The sequence below is a fragment of the Phacochoerus africanus genome, chromosome 10, assembly GCF_016906955.1.
Source record: "Phacochoerus africanus isolate WHEZ1 chromosome 10, ROS_Pafr_v1, whole genome shotgun sequence".
NCBI classification, from domain to species: Eukaryota; Metazoa; Chordata; class Mammalia; order Artiodactyla; family Suidae; genus Phacochoerus; species Phacochoerus africanus.
The window spans coordinates 136,906,593-136,927,873 of NC_062553.1; the positions used below are offsets into that span (position 1 = coordinate 136,906,593).

Genomic DNA, 21,281 nt, shown 5'->3' on the forward strand with positions numbered 1-21,281 from the left:
CTGGCGGTTAACACCTGGAAGACGCGGTGAGGGTGTGTGTCTTGAGCGGGAGTGTTAAGAGGGAACGTGGTCTCGTTGCAGAGGCAGCTTTGATGAGCCCACCTCCAAGTTCTGCGTGGCCTGCGTGACAGAAGCATTTGATTACCTGCATCGCCTGGGGATTATCTACAGGGACCTGAAACCAGAAAACCTAATTCTCGACGCTGAGGGCTATCTTAAGTTGGTAAGACAAATTCTGTAATGTGCAGTGTCGTATGAGGCATTTCTAAAGACAAAGCTGTGTTTTCGTTGCAATGTTCCTTTAATTTGGGGACATCAGTTATTTCACCGGGGGAGCTGTGGCCTTTGCAATCAGCACACTTAACAAAGGGAGCGATCTCACAGGTATGTTCTTTCTGACAAGGAATTTAATGTTTCGACCATATTTGTGACTCCTGCTAAGGAGTCACATGATAGGATGTCTTTTTTTTTTTTTTTGGCTTTTTATAGAATGCCTTTAAATTTTTTTTTTTTTTTTAATGTGCCCATGGCCTATGGAAGTTCCTGGGCCAGAGACTGAACCCATGCTGCAGCAGCAACCCTAGTCACTGCAGTAACAATGCAGGATTCTTAACCCACTGCACCGTAACAGGAACTCCCAACGTTGGATTTTGTTGGCTTTTTTGTATAATCATTTTAAGTAGGTTTCAATAAATTTGTGCTATGTATAGGGATTAGTCATGAGGAATAAGGAAAAAAAGACAGCTTGGCTGCTTTCCCAGGATAGACTCTGTCTGGATACGGAGAAAAGATACACATGTGAATGTGGGTAGTTTTGAAAACCTGTTCTGAAGTGATTCTAAGGTGCCAGATCGGCTGAGAATCGCTGCACTAGACTGTAGGTTCCTTGAGAGCAGGAACTTTCCTTGCCACTCATCTCTGTCGTGGGTCGCGTGCCTAACGCGAGTCCCTTGCATGTCACACAACAGAAAAAAATGCTGCCCGTCATGTAGCTGCTTTTGGTGCCGAGCTGTAGGAGGCCTGGGCATCCTAATTGAGGAGAAACTGAGGCACGTTGGATCTCGGGAGGGAACCCCACCCCATCAGGATGAAGAACCCAGGCTGAGTCTTCCTCAGGCCGTTTTGTCAGCAGCGCAAGGACGTTGAGCCATCTCTGCACTTAACCTTTGCCGGGATGGTAAACGTTTCTCACTTCCGACCTCGTTTTTAAATGTAGAAATAACAAGAGCTGTTATTTAATGTGTAAAGCCACTACGCTAAACATTGTGCAGTGAAGACATTTAACGGTTGATGAGGTAGATTTTATCATCCGCATGTTAGAGTGTGTCATGTAGCCTTAGAAATTTAATTTATTGTGTGTAATCGCTAAGCGATTTCTGTCTGTCGTAAGGGAGTAAAGTAAGTCCTTTCGTGTGAAACAGAGCTGGCTGCCAAAACACATCTTGACCCTTCAAGCTTTGTTTTACCCATGAAAGACGGCGTTGAGAACTGGTGCGGTGCTAACACCAGGCCTTAATTGCTTGTCTTCACAGTTCCAGCCTTGGCTGTGCCTCTAGGAGCTCTTTAGCGAAGAAGCCTTCTGGAATATTCTGGAAGTAAAACCGTCCTGAGGGATGCAGGTTACCCCTTAGATTCGTTCTTTTTGTGGATAGCTGTTTTTAAGACATCAGGTGGCATATTCAGTATTTTAGGCATGGCGGTCAGGGACCATCTCTTTTGTTGGCCGTTGTTACCGTCCAGCTCGCTGATCGGCCACCAGCTAAAAGGAGAAGAACGACTAAAGCCTTCGACGTTAAGAGGCAGATGTCGCATATTTCCATTCCGAACTGGGTCTCAAACCAGGCGGACTGACATTCCCTCTCGCACAAGGTCTGAAGTACTGGATGAAACGTGAAAAGCCGGGCGACACGGCTGGCAGAGTCGACAGGGAAGCCCTGGGCTTCCCCTGAGGCTGGGAACCCGGCCTGGGCGGGAGTGTAGGTGGAACTCCAGCCTCGGAGCTGCTGGCTGTGTCGTGGGCACCCGCCAGTCCTCGGTGGCCTGGAGGTTTTATTTTGGTGGCTGTGCCCCCTGGGAACAGGAGACCAAGTTTGGGATCTGGGAAGTGTGGGATGTTGAATCAGAGAACCTTGTCCAGAGCCAGGGATCGTACAGACTGAATTCTCAGAGACATAGAAAACAGGAGGAAAAAAAAAACCTAATTTGTAAAGGCAGAGAACATGCAGGAAAAGGTGCTTTTCTCATTACTGGGCTCTTAACAGAGGAACAAAAGGGTCTCCTGTAAGAACACTTGGCCACGTGTGGCCTTCAGGGAGTCTTGGGGGCTCAGCCTTCAAGGATGGAAACTCCCAGCAAAAACTTACACGACAATGGGTCCGTGTTGGTAGCACGCCCAGGCTTCCAGGAATCAGTGTCTCTTCTCCCTGGGAGAACATGCACTCAACTCAGGATGCAAAGAACTCCCAGAGATAAACTTTCGGGGAATAGAAGCTCGCATTTTACAAAATAAAAATAAAAATATGTATGAGGGAAAAGGTGCCAAGAGCATGATTTGGCAGGCATGTAAGAGTCTCCCATGTTGGAATAATCTGATACAAAATGTAAAATAGGAGTTCCTGCTGTGGCGCAGTGGGTTAAGACTCTGCCTGCAGCGGCTCTGGTTACTGTGGAAGTGAGGGTTCAGTCTTGGCCCGGCACAGGGCGTTGAAGGATCCGCTGCTGGGGCTCAGATTCAGTTCCTGGCTTGGGAACTTCCGTGTGCTGTGGGTGCGGTCATTAAAAAAAAAAGTGAAATAATTACATCTGGTGTCCTTTAAAAGTAGGAGAGGGACCTACAAATGAGTTAGGATCAAAGACTCTCCAAAAAGATCTAGCTTTTTTTTTTTTTGTCTTTTTGCCTTCTCTAGGGCCACTCCTGTGGCACATGGAGGTCCCCAGGCTAGGGGTCTAATTGGAGTTGTAGCTGCCTGCCTACACCACAGCCAAAGCAACGCGGGATCTGAGCTGCATCTGTGACCTACACACAGCTCACGGCAACGCCAGATCCTTAACCCACAGAGCGAGGCCAGGGATCGAACCTGCAACCTCATGGTTCCTAGTCGGATTCGTTAACCACTGAGCCACGAGGAAACTCCAAGATCTAGCGTATTTAAGAAAAAAAAAATTGTTATTAGGAAATTAAGAATATAATAAATGAAATGAAATATCCAATGGAAGTTTTCATTAATGGTGGAATAGCTTGCATTGGACTAAACTCCTTTCTGAGATTACTATAATACATGTATAAAAATGCATGAAAGCATTGGAGAGCAACAAGAAATAGACATTCAACCCTTGAAAAAAGGGAACCACACTGGGTGAAATCCATATTTGTACAGCTGCTCATTTCAAAAGCTCTTCTTGTTGTATAAGGCACGGAAGGTAAACTTTTAGTTAATTAACCTCACACCTAGCAGTGAAATATTGAAATTTTCCATTAGACTGTGAAAAAAAAAATTTCTTTCACTCCCTTTTCTTTTAACATTATAACAGAGAACGTAGCAAAAGAAATGAAAGGCCAAAGATTAGAAAGGAAAAAGCTATTTGTCTTTATTTGCCAACAATTAAGCACAATTATAGTACAAATAAATATACAAATACAAATTTAATTTTTATATACTAGCAGTTAATTTTTATAAATGAAATGAAATGCCATTTATAATATCAAATTGTAATGAGAGTTCCCAGCGTGGCTCAGTTCCCATTATGTTAAGAGTCCCCATTGTGTCAGGCGTTCCCATGGTGTTAAGAACTGGACATAGTGTCCGTGAGGGTGCGGGTTCGATCCCTGGTCTCGCTCAGTGGGTTAAGGATCCAGCGCTACCGTGAGCTGCGGTGTAGGTCACAGAGGCGGCTCGGATCCTGCGTGGCTGTGGCTGTGGCGTAGGCCGGCGGCCACAGCTCCAATTCGACCCCTAGCCTGGGATCCTCCCATATGCTGCTAGTGTGGCCCTAAAAAGAGAAAGAAAAGAAACAGCCCAACTACACATCTCCGACTGATGCATGAACACACAGTCGCACCGTCATCAGTGGAACGCCCCTCCTGGCACAGAGCGTGCAGAGGATGACACAGAGGGGACAGTTGTCTTTGCGGTTGCGTTTGCTGAAGTTGTGGACTAGACGGTAGAAGTGAGCACAGCGGTTGTCTCTGGGAAGGCACTTGACTGGAAAGGGCCCTGAGGGACTTTCTGAGGTAGGTGAGTATCTGGGACTTGACCACGTGCTGGCTGTGGTTACGTGAGCACGATCTGTGTCAAAGTCCAATGAGCGGTCCACCAGAAACCTGTGCATTTTACTTAAAATGAACATCCATTTGAAGAACGTAGTGGAAGGGTTGAATAGCAGGTGACTCATACGAGAAAAATCAGTGAATCGAAAGACAAAGGTAAGTAATTTACACCGCGTGTAGCATAGAGGCACCAACGGATGAAATATAAGAGAAAGGAGGAGACTTGGAGAATCGAGTGAGAAGTTCTGAAACTGTTGAAGTTCAAGATAAAAATATAGAGAATGAGAGAGAGAGAAGCAGTATTTAAAGAAATAATGGCTGAGAATTTTCCAGAAATCATTAAAAGTACCCATCAGCAGGCAAAGGAAGCCCAGCAAGTCCCACAGAGGCCAAGTGTCTTGATCGTAGCTTCTGGTTTTGCTTAAGCGATCGCTCCAGAATTTAATGGCTTCAAACACGGAGCATCCGGGTGGTCTCTCAGCTTCTGTGGATCCCGAGTCTGGGAGTGGATTGGCTGGGTGGTTCCGATTCAAGGTTTCAGGCAGCTTCTCTCGGGAGCTGGCGGGGGGGATGTAGTCACCTCGAGGCTCGCCGACTAGGGCTGGGGACTCAAATCCAAGGTGACTCATTCATCTGGCTGGAGAACTGACGCTGCCTTGTTAGTGGGGGCTCTTAGTTCTTTTCTCTACGAGTCTCTTTCTGGTTCAGACGTCCTCAGGGCCTTGCGTCTGGCTTCCCTCAGAAGGAGTCATTAAGACGCGCCACCAGGCCCCCTCAGACCCAGGCTCAGAGTCACAGCCCAGCGCTTCCAGGGTCTGGGGCCAGCCCTGGTCTGCTGTGAGGAGGCATCGCTAGATGCCAAGAGCATGGGGTCACGGAGGCGGCTTGGATGCTGGCTAGTGTAGTGGCAAAAGTGCAGAGCAAAAGCCGGGAGAAAATCTTAAAAATCACCAAAGAGAAGTGACACTTTACACATGAAGGAGTAAAAATGAGGCTTTCGGTTGACAGCTCAACAGCAACCATGGAAACCAGAATGCCGTGGAATAGCATCCTTAAAATTCTGAGGGGAAATTACCGACAAACCTGAATTATGAATCCAGAGAAATTGTCTTTCAAGAGGGGCCCAAGAAAGGAATTTTCTGCAGCGATGAAGAGTGCTACAGCCACCTACAGACAGGATGTGCCTGATAAGGCCTCTCTGAGGCATCGGGGACGCAGCGGGGAGTGGAGAAAATGGGAAACGTGTTAGGTCTTTGAGAATGACGGTATAAAGTAATAATTATCACGCCTCTATATATTAGCACTGAAAGTGAGACGAAGCTGACGACACAACAGCAGCATGTAGACTGAGAGGAGGCGTGGTTGGGATTACAGTGGGAAAAGATGTCAGTCATTTTAATAGAAGGCAGCAAAGGGGGAACAGGAAGCCTAGGGGAAAAAACCCAAAGAGAAACCGCAAATGGAAAGTGAAAGAGGAGGCCCTGTCATGGCTCAGCGTGTAACCGACTGGTAACTATGAGGACGCGGGTTCGATCCCCAGCCTTGCTCAGTGGGTTAAGGATCCAGTGTTGCCGCGAGCTGTGGTGTAGGTTACAGACATGGCTCAGATCTGGCACCGCTGTGGCTGTGGCACCGGCCAGCAGCTGCAGCTCCAGTTCCACTCCTAGCCTAGGAGCCTGGGAGCTTCCATTTGCTGTGGGTGTGGCCCTAAAAAAAATAATAAAATAAAAAAAGAAAGTAAAAGAAATCTAATGGACTTTAACTCTTTAGGTAAAAACCAAGCACTGTCAAAGAGATTTTAAAAATAATTTTAAGAAATCAGCTATGTTAGGATGTTTACAAGAGACCCAATACATGCAGATGCAGAAAGGTTCCCTCACATTAAAAGACAGAAAAGGTTATGTCTGCGAAATAGTCAACAGATTGCGAGGCAGGCTGCATTACGTTGGTTTCCGGGGAGAGGTATTACCAGAAATAGGGTTACCATATGATTATAAGAAGTTCATTTTCCCAAGATGATGTAAAAATCCTGATCTCAAATTTACCGACTAAAATGCTGCAAAAATAAGAAGCAGAAGTTGACAGAACTAGTAAAAGGGGAAGTGAACAACTAGGAGATTTTAATACACCTCTCAAAGAAGTGGGTAGAACATTCAGCCTGAAAATCACCGAAACTCTCAATGTGTCCAGTACAGTTGATAAACTCGATGTAACGGGCTTGTGGAATATTGTGCCCTTAGTAGAGAATCCACAGGAGCAAAACGAGGCCATTAAGCAAGCTTCATAAAACTTGAAAAATAGGAATTGGACCATCCGCTGGCAGCCTGGCAGCGCTGCTTCTGCTAAAGGCTCCTGGGGGCCTTGTAGAGGTGAGGGCAGTGCAGGTGCCTGGGCCAGCACGTCAGCAATGCACCTCTGGGCGATGGCCACTGAGCAGTCCCGACCTGGACATGGAAGACTCTTTGTAAGGGTGACCTTGACCTCATTCTACAAATTTTGATAGGTGGCGTTTCATCTTCCTTTATCATTTCTGGGCGTTATCAGTGAGGGGGCAGATATCTAAGGAGAACAACAGGGAAAGCTTTCTAGGTTTTTGTCGTCGTCGATTTTTCCTAGCAAAGAATAAGCAGGGAAAGCCTGGAGAAAAAGACGTGGGCAGGAGAAAGGTCTGGATCATGAAAATGTCTGGGAGCCGCCGAGCATGCCATGCTGTGGTCGTCGCACACGGTGCACGTGCACAGTTGGGGCTGGAGACTTCATTCTCTTCTTCGCCCTGATTCATGACTGCGAGCGCCAGCCTGGTTCCGTCCCACACGGACCCCACCTGGTCCAAGCTGTTTCCATCAGGAAGCACCCTGGGTAGGGATCAAGGGTTAGCAGAAACTACGAAAGCACATTACTAACTCCCACCTGCCCAACCAATGATTTCCTACACTTTCTCCTCTTTCAAGGCCGAGGAGAGCTGATGAAGGCAGTCGTGCTTAAGAGCCATTCTTCTGGTTATCGTGACTGCAGCAGGGGTGATACTAAGATGTAGGACAGTTGAAAGCGTTGAAAGAAAAGCCCACCTTGTTCTCCACCCAGGCAGAGTTTATATACTAGCTATAGCCTTGTTGAGGTTGCACAGGCGAAAACTGGGTTGTAATCCAATAAATTTCAGCTGTCGCATCAGCAAATGGTCTATGTGACTGCGCTGTTCCCCGTGAGTGTTACGCCTCACCTGGTAAAAGAACACCTCGGTCTTACCTATATTGAATATTGCTTAAGAAAACACGGTATAAAACATATCGAAGTGGATGTTGTTGCCCCTTTATGATCGCTCCGCCCTCCCCCTGATCGCCCCGTGGTGGCAGAAACTGTGCTGTCGTGTTTACTCCTGGACTCAGCGCCCCGCTTGGCGTGGACGACTGGGCGGAGGTCAGTGAGGCAGCTTCGGCCTCGCTCACAAGTAGGAGCCCAACGCTCTTGCCCCCTGGCATCGGAGTGTGGAAGGTCGAAGTGAGGAAGGGCGTCTTCAGAATGGGGGAGAGACCACTGAAAACTTCAACTTTGTCTCTCTGGAATTTTAAGGATATTTCAGAATAACTCAGCTGAGTGAAGAAGTTTTAATGAGTGTTATAAAACAGGGTTGCGTAATGAAAACTACATAGCAACACATGCGGGGTGCAGCTACAATGACAGCGAGATTAATGTTTAGAGCCTTTGATGTTTCAGCTGGGAAACAGGAAGGCTAAAAATTGAGCTAAGTGTTCAACTTAAGGAGATGGAAAAGGGAAAAATGAAAAGAAGAGAAAGAAAACAGTTAATAGCATGAGTGAATAAAACATAAAATAAGGGAGTTCCTGTTGTGGCTCAGCAGGTTAAGGACTTGATGTTGTCTCTGTGAGGACGTGGGTTCAATCCTGGCCTCGCTCAGTGGGTTAAGGATCTGGTGGTGCCACAGGCCGTGGTGTAGATCACAGATGTGGCTTAGATCTGGAGTCCCAGCGGCTGTGGCATAGGCATCAGCTGCACCTCTGACCCCTAGCCTGAGGACTTCCATATGCAGCAGTGGCCATAAAAAGAAAAAAAAGGATTCAGAGGCAGGATGTTTTGAAAAGGTGAATAAAGGCAACAAACTAACTTTTGATCAGAAAATTCTGATCAAAAGAAAAAGAGAAGAGGTGCTGATAAATGCTGCAGGAGTGAGTATAAACTACATTACAGTAGAGATTTGTGTGAATTAGAAAGGATTTGGGCAGCTCTCCCACTCTGTATAACATACTAAGTACCTAAGCGTGGATGTTTTATAGATCGTGGTGTATATATATACACACACACACACATATCCGTGTGTGTGGCTGGGCTCTGGCGAGAGCGCTACTCCCGCTTTGCAGAGGACTGGTCATCTCACTGTGTCTCCACACAGTGCAGAAGAAGAAGGATCATCTTTCTTTTTTTTACTTTTTAAGACTTTTATTTTTTCTATTACAGTTAATTTACCATGTTCTGTCTGTTTCTGCTGTGCAGAAATACACACACACACACCCCCACTTTCTTTTCCTCACATTATCCTCCGTCATGCTCCATCACAAGTGACTAGTTCCCTGTGCTCTACAGCAGGGTCTCATTGCTTATCTACTCCAAAGGCAAGAGTTTGCAGGATCATCTTTCTTGTGTCTGTTTTCAGAAGGGCACGCATCCCATTCAGGAGGGCTTCACCCTCGTGACCTAACTACCTCCCCTAGGCGCCGCCTCCAGATACCACCACATTGATGATTAGAGCTTCAACACAGGAATTTTGGAGAGACACAGACTTTCACCATCACACACCAGATCCAGAGAATTTATTTCAGGGACTTGGAATATTAATTTTATGCAGATTCACTCAGAAAACTGTTAAAAGGTAGTTTCCATCTAATTATATGAAGCTCTTGTGAACTTGATTCTGCAAAGGAAACACCCAAGGAATGCAATTCAATGTTCATTTTCAGCCATGAATTTAATGTAAAAATCATCAAATATTAGCAAGCCAAATACTATAATAAAATTGTAACAGTACATCCTAACAAGATTAGATATATCTCAGAAATACAAGCATAGTTTAGCATGAAATATTTTATCAAGCTAAGTCATGACCTTAATAGATTAATAAAAGAAAAATAATTACATAATTACCTCAATAGATGCTGAAAAAATTTTGATATGTTTCTACATTCAGTTTTAATAAATTCTCTTAGTAAACCAGGACTGGAAAGAAATTTTATTAACCCCAGGAAAGATGCCTAACCAAAATTTGGAGTAAAGGGTGTACATAATGATGGAACAATTGAAGTATATGCTCTTAAAATAAGTCAGTGGCGGAGACGCTCGTACTCGGCATTGCACAGGAGGTCCCGTCCGACTCAGGCAGTTGTAGATAAAATTAAAAGAAAGGTTGGAACATAAACAACAAAACCTCTTTTCCCATGTGATACGATTAACGCTGTAGAAATCCAGAATTGCCAGATGTAAGGTTAATAACGCAAGAACTCAGTGTATTTTTAAAGACCAGAAACATAGTTGATACGTAGGGATACAAACGCCATTTACAAAAAACATAAAAAGTATTGTAGAAGTTTATACAATATAAATAAAATATAATGTGTCTAGGAATAAACCTGACAAAAACGTGTACAAGCTTTATGGAGAAACTTCTAGAAACACAGTAAAAAAGACCTAGATAAATAGGTTCATTCTCCTTTCTTTTGGGCACAGTGCCCGAAGACATACCCCAGCCTTCTTTGTGGCTGGTTGTGACTGCACGGCACAGTTCTGGCTCCTGAAATGTGAGCTGACCTGCAGGGCACCGCTGTCGACCGGGGCTGATGGTGACCTGGGCAGCTGATTTCTGTGCGGTCCTTCTGGTTTGTGGGCCATGAACAGAGCCAGTATGAAGGTGGCAGAGCCCTGAGACAGAAGGAGCCCGCATCCCTGAACCAGGCTTGGAGGTGTCTCTGCTGCTCGGGAAAACTCAGTGTGAGGAAGAATTTAATTAACATGGAGTTGAAGCTTTCATACTTTCCTGGATATGTTTGTGGCAGTAGCTAACATTATCCTGACTCACTCAGAAAGAGGTACTGGGTTTAAAACTGGGAAGACTCAACATCCTAAAGGTATCAATAGTTTCCGAAAGGACCTGCAGATTTGCTGCACTTCCAGTGGAATTCTAGCAGCGCTTTCCATGAAGCTCGCTTGGCAAGCTGATTCTAAAGCTTTCATACAGACTAGCCAAGGGCCAAGGATCGCCAAGACACTTCTGAGGCAGCAGACAAGAATGGGGTAGAAGGGAACTCCTCAGATATCAGAACTAATTATACTGCTCTCGCCCAAACCAATTCCTAACGGGGAATGCAAATTACAGCCACAGTGATTTCATGCTTACGGATGGCGAAACCCACGGTGACGTCTCTCAAGGCTGGCGAGGCTGAGGCTGTAGGGCATCAGGAGCTCAGACCTGCTGTTGGCGAAGGGCTGGTAGTGTGCTTCCCAGGGAAGAATGACGGGGTGATGCGTAGGGAGGATGGGCGAACCCTGTCTTTAGTCCAGATGCGATGCCTTCTCACACAGGTTCAGGAGGCGACGCGGAGCATAATGCTAGTAGAAGCTTGTTGTGTGTGACAAGACTATTAGCTATAAGACAACAGCAACACAAGGGACAAAAAGTATATACCATGTTCTTTCAATGGTGTGTGTTACGGCAGTGAAGGTGGATTACATTAAAACTGAAAGGCAGTTGCCCAAGAATGGATATGATTTATTGGAAATTGCTACAAATGAGAACTGTATTTCATTTAAGGATCTTACATATGTGGGGAAATGAGAAACGACCAGAGAATGACAGACACACAAACTCATGATAATGGTGACCTCTTGGCAGCGGGGGGGAGGACAGTGTGGCGGGAGCCCACGGGGCTCCTGCATCGGTTCTGTTCTAATTATTAAAGTGGTGGTGGGTATGGGATGTTCTTATTCCCGTGCTTTGTAATCTGCGTATATATCGTACTGTTTGACATGTGTCTGGTACTTCCTGACTTGAAAAGTCACAGTGACCCTGGACTCTGTATTCTTTTTGCCAGATGGTTCCGAGCTGTGTCCTTATTGAAGGACAGTTCAGGGCTTCCCGCCAAGGTGCTCCTTTTCCCTCAAAAGTCTGTTTACCCCTCCGTTTACCTAGGATGGGAAGGTTCCTTTGGAACCTGGTTTTAGCCTCGCCTCAAGCGTCCCTGATCTTCCTGGACTTTCCTTTCGCCGTCGTTACCGTGGCGACGCAGCCCGGACCGCCCAGAGCTGCTGTGACGCGTACACGTGTCCCCCCGACTGAGACCGATGTTGGCGGTTTCAGCGCCAAGCGCGGCTGGTGTTCGCCAAGCACGTGGTGACGCCCTGCGGCGCTGCAGGTGCCGTCGGGTGCACAGCGAGCGGGACGTTGTCCGGCCCTCCGGGAGCTGGACCGGCGCACCCACGGCGAGGGGACGCCGCCGTCGCGCTGTGACTGTGGACTGTACACCGTGTGAAGACCGCGTCAGGAGGGACCGGCTCCGGACGGTCAAGGGGGGCTTCCAGGCGGCGGCGGCGTAGCAGATGAGCCCCCGACAATTCCATTCTTCGGTTTGCTCTCGTGCAGGCTCAGCCCCGCTTCGTTCTGCCCCCTCCCCGCACGACAGGCCTCTCAGCCCCCGCAGAGTGGGCTGTGCCTGGGAAAGGCTGGCCCGGCCCCAGCTTTCCCTCCCTCCCTCGCTCCTCCGCCCAGCGGCCGCCGTCCGCGTGGCCCATTTTCCCGGCGGGACCGCAGGATCACAAGCGCTGAAAGGAGGGTGCAACCCTCTTTGGTCGTGGGTGGGCGGGAAGAACAGATCCCGTTTTACCCTTGTCTAGACGTGGGCAAAAGAAGTGCCCTAAAATTGCCACTTGCGTATTTGTTTTGGAATGTTACATCTCTGTGAATCAGCTGGCTTCACTAGCCTGGTCACTTGGTATCCTTTTTTGATGTGACCAAGAGAACCAACAGCTGACCAATCTACTGACCCAGGGAGACACTTCTGGGAAGAAGCTCGTTCTGGACCTCAGCTCCGGCAAACCACAGGGCTCATTTTGTCTCTTTCTGAAGGAACCCGTCCTTGCTGCAGACTTAGGAACATCTTGGAACTTTCTGCTTTATTAAAACCTTCGGAGACGGTGTCTTTAAGCTTCCAGCGTCGTGTAAGCTGCCTTCCTAGTGGGACGTTGGTAGAGACGAGGGAAAAAGTCTGTGTGCACGTCCTGCAGGGATTCTTCTTGAAGGCTCCGTCCTGCTATAGGAAAAAAACATTTTCAAAGTGGGCCGAGTCCATTTTTTCATCTTCCAGCGTGATTAACACATTGCTCAGGCCACACGCACCCTTCTCTGGATCCTTCAGCGGCCTCTCAGGAGACACAAATCGCGGGTTCTTCCGCGGCTACCAGACCAAGGCGTGATCCGCCCTGGCTTCCTGCCCCGGCCTCCTGTGCTCCGGCCCAGCCACCGAGGCCTTCCTGGCAGCCCTCGACCTTCACTTGCATGTCCCCGGAGGCTAGGGCCTCTGTGCCAGCCCTCTATCTGTCCGTCACCGTTGCTCAGATGTACAGAGCACTCATTCATATTTCGCGGAGATTTCTGCTCACATCTGCTCAGTGCTGCTTCCCCAGAGAGGCTTTTCCAGTCATCCAGTTGGAAGTCAAATTCGTATTGATCTCGGTACCTCGGGGCTGTGTTTCTCCACAGCACATGCCACTCTTCAGCAGTATCATGTATGACCTTATATATGTATATTTTTTTCTTTTTTAGGGCCGCACCTGCACCATATAGAAATTCCTGGGCTGGGGTGGAATCGGAGCTGCAGCCGCCAGCCACAGCCACAGCAACGCAGGATCCGAGCCACATCTGTGACTTAGGCCATAGCTCATGGCAACGCTGAAATCTCAACCCACTGAGCAAGGCCAGGGATCGAACCTGAGCCCTCGTAGATATTAGTCAGGTTCTTAACCTGCTGAGCCACAGTGGGAACTCCTCTGCTACACATTTTTCTGCTTGCTCTCCCCTTCCTCTTAAATGTAAGCTCTGAGAGGAGTGGGGTCTTTGCTACCTGGTGTGCGTGGTGGTGTTCAAGAAATACTCACTGAACGAATAAAGGAAAAGATCCTACATTTCTGTGGCCTGGAAGAGTCAGGGTTAAAGAAGGGACCGAGACTTCCCTGGTCGCATCTGTGCGGGTACAAGACAGAGGTGGTGGGAGTTTTATAGAGAATACACAGAACTTCACATCCGAAGGTCTGGGACCTTCTCTGTCTGGCACGTGACTTTGGACAGATCTGATGGTCAGTTTCCTCCAACCAAATGAGTTAGACAAAAGTTGACAACGTCAGAAGAGATTAGAAAAGTGGTAAGTTTCATAAATCTTAAAATCTTAATGTAATTACTGTCATCTCTTTGGGTCAGTATGTAAGTTCAAAAGCAAAACCAGGTCATCAAATTAAAATTTATCCCTTTCAGAGCTAGACAGACACTCCTAAACATCTAGTGAGCTACCAGTCAGCCTTAAAAGGAAAATAGAAGGATTGGGAGGTGGGAGTAACACCTCCACACACCGTGTGGAATAAGTGATGAACAAGAACGTGCTGCGGCGCACAGGAAATCTGCTCAGTAGTTTGTAATGACCTGGATGGGAAGAGAGTGGAGGGATTTTATGTGTGACTGAGGTTCACTTTGCTGCACACCCGAGACGGACACCACACGGAAAATCAGCTCATACGCCAACAAAATAAAATTAAAAATGTTTAAATAGGAAAATTAAAAACGAGCTGAAAGGGTGTTGTAAAAACAAAATATATGTAATGTTCACGTGTATGCCTGCTTGCAAATACAATTATAAGATTGCTTTCTTAGTTTTTAAATTTCAGTCTTTATAAAATTAGCTAGGATTTTCATATTGGTTCTTTCTCTGAGGAATAAGTAGATAAGCTAATCTCAGCTAGTTACACATTTTAATTTCATCATATTCCCAGCCATCTCTTAAATGTCATCTTTGTGAGTCACTCTGTGTAGATGAAAACGCTGTGAAAGCCCGCTTCAACTTAGATTGTTTAAATTCCCTCTTTCTACTAAGGGTATCCTTGCTGGTGTATGATAAATACCCAAACATATGACTAAAAAGGCAAATTTCTAAGACATTTTAAAAAGCAAAGCAAATATTTCAAATATTGGTATTTGCATAAATAAATGAGGCTTGGGTGTTACGGTTCACCGACTCATTTTTTTAAGCGAAGGCCCCTTTGGCTACGCTCCCCTGATTCATTCTTTAGCCCGGATGACTGCCGTGGCATTGACACGGTGTGTGTGTAAAGCAGGTGTTGAAATGTGCGCGTTGAAGTTCAGATGGCATTCGGGCCCGTTTACCCGGGGGACGTGGAGGGTGGTTTTACTAAAATCCTGTCTGGCCGTGTTGGAGAGAGAAGGACGTGTCCATCCCTCTTGTGCAAGGGAACCAGCCGTGTGTCCTGCCCGCAGGATTTCCGCCCTGTGCACACCTTGGCCCCAAGGGCCGCCTTCCGCCGCGCTGGCCCCTTCCTGTCTGTATTCTGGGCCTGGAGGTCACTGACTAGCCTCCCGGGCAAGTGGGGGGGCTTATTCTGAACGGATGAGGTGGCGCCCACGTATCCCCAGGGAGGGTTCCCCGTCCCCATTCAGGGTTCAGTGCAGCTGTGGTCCCTGAAGCCTCTGCCCAACCGTCCTCTCGCCAGTGGTCCCGGAGCCCGTGTCTGCGGGCCCTGTGCCTTCACACTTGGCACAGTCCACTCTGTCACGTCCCACAGGGCGTGTTATCAGCCATGTGTGGGTGAGCCGTCCCCGTGCTCGGAGCTTCTCCGGGTCAGCTCTGTCTCTAACTTACTGCAGAGCCTGGCCTGTCGTGAGGGCTGAGCATATTTTCTCAGAATAAATCAGTTCGCGTAGGTGCTACCTACCATCCAGCACCATGCGAGGGACCGAAGATGGGCCGAGTCCAGCCAGTTGAGGTGGGGTGAGCCTGGCTCTCTCTCTGGAGTGCCCCCATTCAGAGGGCGCAGGCATTGGGCAGAGTGTTTTTTTAAAAGACTGTCCAGAGTTTTAAGCCCCATTCTTCTCAACAGAGGCCCCTTCCCAGCCTCTCAACTCTGCTGGTGTTTTTTCCTTTTCCTGGTGAAGTCCTGAAGGGCACAGGGGTCTCTCACGTGCCCTTGTCTCCTCTTCCCAGTGAATCCACTGCTGACTTGAGAATTACTTGCCTGCTTGCCCTGCGCTCCACCTTTGCTGCCATGCGCCCCTTGCCGAGCCCTTCCGCTCATCCCCTGGGGCCGGGGGCGAAGAGGTGTGCGCGAGACCTTGCTCCAGGCTGCTGGTGTTTGCACCCGGCCCTGCAAAGGAGTGAATGAGAGGGTCAGCGGAGTGTGTGTGTGTGTGTGTGTGTGTGTGTGTGTATGTGTGTGTGTGTTGTGGGAAGGGGAGGAGGAGGGGTAGGACGGAGATTGGAGAAGTTAGAGGGAGACTTAAGAGCCTGGGTTTGATGGTCTCTGAAAATTTCTTTCATATTCTTTTCCAGGTGGACTTTGGATTTGCTAAAAAAATCGGATCTGGACAGAAGACATGGACATTCTGCGGAACTCCAGAATATGTAGCTCCTGAAGTCATTCTCAACAAAGGACATGACTTCAGTGTGGATTTTTGGTCCCTGGGGATTCTAGTGTATGAACTGCTGACGGGCAAGTAAGTTCCTTCGAGTGTGTGCAGTCTCTTCTTCAGACAAGTACGAAAATAACGAGCGATAAAAATATGTAATTTAAGAATTTAGCATTTTGCACATGTTTGTGACTAAGCTTGATGCCTTTTCCTCTTCCCGTGATGCTAGTATGCTCTCTGGCTTATGACATGGTAAGAAGATTGAGGAAGGTGCAGGAAAGGAGAAGAGTTGCTGGGGCTTCCCTAAAATGCAAGGCCTTTCACTAGGGATCACATCGCAGGCGTGCGAAGGTTTTGGGAATCCGTCATAAAAATACGAAAAGGAATTGAAGTTGGGGGCTGTTAGTATTTCCTCACTTTTTTTATAATTGAGAAAATAGCAATCACAGTTCAGTTAAATCCATTGCTCAATTAAATGCAGCCATGTTCTGCCACCTTCCCAATAAATCATTAACCAGAAATGCTAAGAGAAGGCGACGTTGCTGGATTTCAATTTGAATCCCCTTGTCAGCTGCTTTCTAGAGGGGCTAATGAACAGAGACAAGACCAGCAGGACATAGCCTAGTTAAAATCGTATTGTTATTCCTGATGCGATTGAAGGGAGATGCTAATAAATCCAGGATCCCAAATATTCAATATGCGTGCCCCCCCCCCACACACACACACACACACACACGTGCGCGCATGCGCGCATTACATCCCCTTTGTAAAGCCCTTTCCTGTTAACAGAGCACTCATGTGTGTTATCTAGTTTAGTCTTCACAAACGTGTGTGGAGGTTAAAGCAGGAACGTTTTTATTATTTTATGATTTAAAATGGTATTATGATTACTTTATGATTTAAATCCTATAGATTAGAACACTGGGTCAGAGTGCTGTCTGCCTAAGATCAGGGCTTTGATCTCAGGTTTTCTGACTCCAAATGTGGCACCCATTTCCAGCAAACACTGTGCCTTTTTACATGTACAGGTTTTTACTATAGCGCGTGGATGCACACACAGGATTTAGATGAGTTTTCTCTCCCGTGTTCTACCTCCGTGTCCCATGAACTCCTCTGGTCATTCCTTTAAGCCTTTACCCTCAGTCTCAGTCTTGATTTCAGGGAGGATTTGCATCCGGAACGGCTAACAAATGCTGGAATGAGCCCAGTGATGCGGATTCCGCTCTCAGTACTTACCTCACAAAAGGAGAGTTTCATAGAATCTTCTTGAAGGTTTTACACCGCACATTTCAGTGTCTGATTACCTGTGGCTCCATTCTTCATCCTTGTCCACGTGCACTGAGCAAATAGATATAACAGCTTATTTTTATTGTCTGTAATTGCTTTCTGCGACCTACTCCACAGCTCATGGCAAAGCAGGATCCTTAACCACTGAGCGAGGCCAGGCTCACACCGCATCCTCACGGATACTTTTCGGGCTCGTTCCCCCTGAGCCACAGTGGGAACTTCTGTAAAGGTTTTCACATATTCATTGCTGAAGATTTTGAAGGAAAGAAGAGAAACTTTTGCAGGCAGTCACCGGAGAGAAAGTTGCTTAAGGTCTCAGGACACAAAGATTTCTACATCAGGAATTTGTTTCCTCCTCTGGAACATTTGTCGTAGCATTTCGTAGAAGATTCCTGATGGCTCTTATCAGTAACTGGAGAGGAGCCATTTCAGTCTTTACAGGCTAGAATAAATCAGTGCAAGAGGTCGGAAATAAAGTGAGGGAATAAGGAAGAGGAAAAAAATTCTCAGTAACTTGGAGTTGCTAAAGCTCAGTAACTTTGAGCTGTCATAAAGAAGTTGAGAAACTTTTTGTAAAGGCTTTCAGGGTAGGGCATGAGAGAAGTTCACTTTAAATGCCCTTAAGTCAGGAGGTAAATGAAAATAAGGAAAGAACTAAAAACCAAAAGCAAACCAGAACACAACATAGCTGTAAATATATCCACATGCTGAAGATACGGGAGCAACGGTTTTTGTTTCCTACCTCGTCTTCTTCTCAAGTGGAACAGAGATGAGTGGAAGGGTGGTGCACCCACCTTGTTTGGAGTTTATTACTGAGCGAGGGACCTCTTGGCAGCCAAAGGCTTTGAGGATGACCAAGATGCGGCAGAATCGTTCCTGGAAATCACCTTTAATGTTTAAAAGTTGAATGGCACAATTAATTGGCTATGAGAGTGTTTGTAAAAGCAGAGGGTGTGTGTTAACATGTAACCCAATTCAGGGGTTTGTTTCCAGCACTTTCTGGAACAGGCACTCTGTTCACAGGTGTCCTGTGCCTTCCTTTCTCTCGTTTCTCTCCCCCTGCTAGACGCGCTCTCCCGGTGTCCGTTGCTGCTTCCTTCTCGGCGTCTTGACCCCTCTTTAGTGGTCACTGGGCCCCTTCGCCCTGGGCCTCTTTTCTGTCTACCCACTCCTCGAGTGATAGTATCAAGTCCCATGACTGCAAATACTGTCTGATAACGCCTGAGAGTCGGCCCTCCAGCCCCCATCTCTCCCTTGAATGTCAGCCTCATAAACCCAGCTGTCTGCTTGGCGTCTGTGTTTGCATCTTCCCGACACTCCTCTTGATTCTCCTTCGTCACTTGCTCTGCCCCCCGCACTCCTCGCTCCGCACCCCGCCTCAGTCCTTCTTCTCTTGGTAAACACAAGCTCCATGCCCGAGGTCGGAGCCCTTAACAGCGTTCTGGAACCTCTCTTTCTCTTCCACGCTGCGTTCACCCTCTTAGCACATGCGGTTGGCTTTCCCACCGAAACTCATCCGGAATCCAGCCTGTTCTAGTCGAGGCTGCCAGGCCTTCCTTACTCCCCCTCTGCTTCCGTCCCGTTTATTTTCAACACGTTTCCAGAGCACTTACTCGGGCTTCTGTGGATTAGATCATCTGACTGAGAACGTACTTCCAGGTCCTCCCACAGCCGCCAGGCCTATAGGATCTTGTTGCCCTTATGTCTTAGACGCGTACACTCCCCTCCGGCTTGTTCACTCCTGACTCATGGCTTTTGCACGTGGAATCCTTTGCCTACAGGAAAATGGTGGGCTCATGCACACTGCTGTTCATTCTCACCTCTGCTTGACTGTCAGTATCTGAGAGAGGCTTTTCCTATCCGCTGTGTCTGAAAAAAAAAAGAAAAGTAAAAAGAAAAAATCAGTAACAACAACACTCTTGTCCTCACTTGTCAGATCAGCTCCTTTTATGCGTATGTGTCATTTGTGAAGGGATGTGAAATTGTTTTCTAGTGTATATCCAGATTTGCTCTCCAACAACCTTGGGGAGAGAGGGAAAGAGGAAGAGGGTGGGGAGGAGACAAGAAATCCAGTTGTAAAGGTGGCTCAGATGCTGGTCCTAGGGTTCTGTTCTGGCCTTTTTCTAGCCCGCCCTTTTCTGGGATTGACCAAATGATGACCTACAACTTGATTCTCAAAGGAATTGAGAAAATGGATTTTCCCAGGAAGATAACAAGACGACCTGAGGATTTGATTCGGAGACTCTGCAGGTGAGAAAGACTATAAAACCCCTGTTCTTGGGGAGAGTGTGACAGCCTCTCATTTCTGCTTCTGCGTATGTTACAAGTCGGTATATCTTTCCTTTGGGTACTTTTCTATGTAGCCAAATTATATTTAAGGGAAATTATTTCCTGTTTTGCAGCCTTTGCTAGGAGTTTGCGTTTCCTTCATATTATAGAGGCACACCACCTACTTGTACTTTAAAAAGATCCAGCTTGTTTAGATTGTCTTTGAGAATCATCTGGTTATAGAGGAAGATAGAACAACAAAACTTAGTAAAGGAATCATTTACAGCCTTGTTGTTTTGAGACAAAATCTGTGGTGATGAGAAGGTACTGCTATATATGCCCTCTTTCAATCTTCATTTTAAAAAAAGTACTCCTTGGAGATCCCACTGTGGCATAGTGGGCTAAGGATCTGGCGTTGCTGCAGCTCTGGCTCAGGTTGCACCTGTGGCTTGAATGCGATCCCCAGCCCAGGAACTTCCCGACATATGCCACGGGGGGTGGAGTGCGGCTGAAAAAGAAAATAAACAAATAAATTTAAAATGTACTCCTCTGACCTTATTTTAAATTCTCCAAATTTCTACTTACCATTAAATGTAATTTATCAAACTCACACCCGTCAGGATGGCCATCATTCGTAAGTCCACAAATAACAAGGGCTGGAGGGGGTGTGGAGAAAAGGGAACCCTCCTGCACAGTTGGTGGGAATGTAAGCTGGTACAGCCACTATGGAGAACAGTGTGGAGGTGCCTTAGAAATCTATACATAGAACTTCCATATGACCCCGCAATCCCACTCTTGGGCATATATCCGGACAAAACTTTCCTTAAAAAAGACATATATGTACCAGCATGTTCATTGCAGTACTATTCACAACAGCCAAGACATGGAAACAACCCAGATGTCCATCGACAGATGATTGGGTTAGGAAGATGTGGTAGATATACACAATGGAATACTACTCAGCCAGAAAAAAAAAAAAAACGAAATAATGCCATTTGCAGCAACATGGATGGAACTAGAGACTCATCCTGAGTGAAGTAAGTCAGGAAGAGAAAGACAAGTACCATATGATATCACTTGTATCTGGAATTCAACATAGGACACAAATGAACCTTTCCACAGAAAAGAAAATCATGGACTTGGAGAGTAGACTTGTGGTTGCCAAGGGGGGGGAAGGGAGGGGGGTGGATGGGGAACTTGGGGTTAATAGGTGCGGACTATTGCCTTTGGAATGGATGAGCAATGAGATCCTGCTGTGTCGCACTGGGAACTATGTCTGGTCACTTATGACGGAGACTCATAATGTGCGAAAAAAGAATGTGTACATGTATGTGTAACTGGGTCACCATGCTGTACAGTAGAAAATTGACAGAATGCTATAAACCAGCTATAATGGAAAAAAAAATCGTTGTGTATATTTAAAAAAAGAATTTATCAGAGAACAGAAGACTTTTTTGGGGGGCTTTTTAGGGCCGCTCCCGCGGCACATGGAGGTTCCCAGGCTAGGGGTCGAATCAGAGCTACAGCTGCCGGCCTACATCACAGCCGAAGCATCGCAGGATCCGAGCTGTGTCTGCAACCTGCACTACAGCTCACAGCAATGCCAGATCCTTAACCCACTGAGCAAGGCCAGGGACCAACCCTTCGTCCTTGTGGATGCTCGTCAGACTCGTTTCCACTGCGCCATGACGGAAGACCTCCAGAAGACCTAGAATTTTGTTTAGACTTTTTTTTTTTCTATTTTTGTGCACATTTGAACTTTTAAGAAAG

General features: G+C 46.9%; 1 protein-coding gene across 1 annotated transcript in view; it reads left to right on the forward strand.

Annotated features, from left to right (window-relative positions):
- Positions 1–21,281, forward strand: part of PRKG2 (protein kinase cGMP-dependent 2) — a 100,615-nt gene that overhangs the window by 69,316 nt on the left and 10,018 nt on the right. Inside the window, 3 exon segments of the mRNA XM_047799335.1 lie at positions 82–223; positions 15,880–16,043; positions 19,371–19,493. Of these exon segments, the coding sequence (XP_047655291.1) occupies positions 82–223; positions 15,880–16,043; positions 19,371–19,493 (429 nt within the window).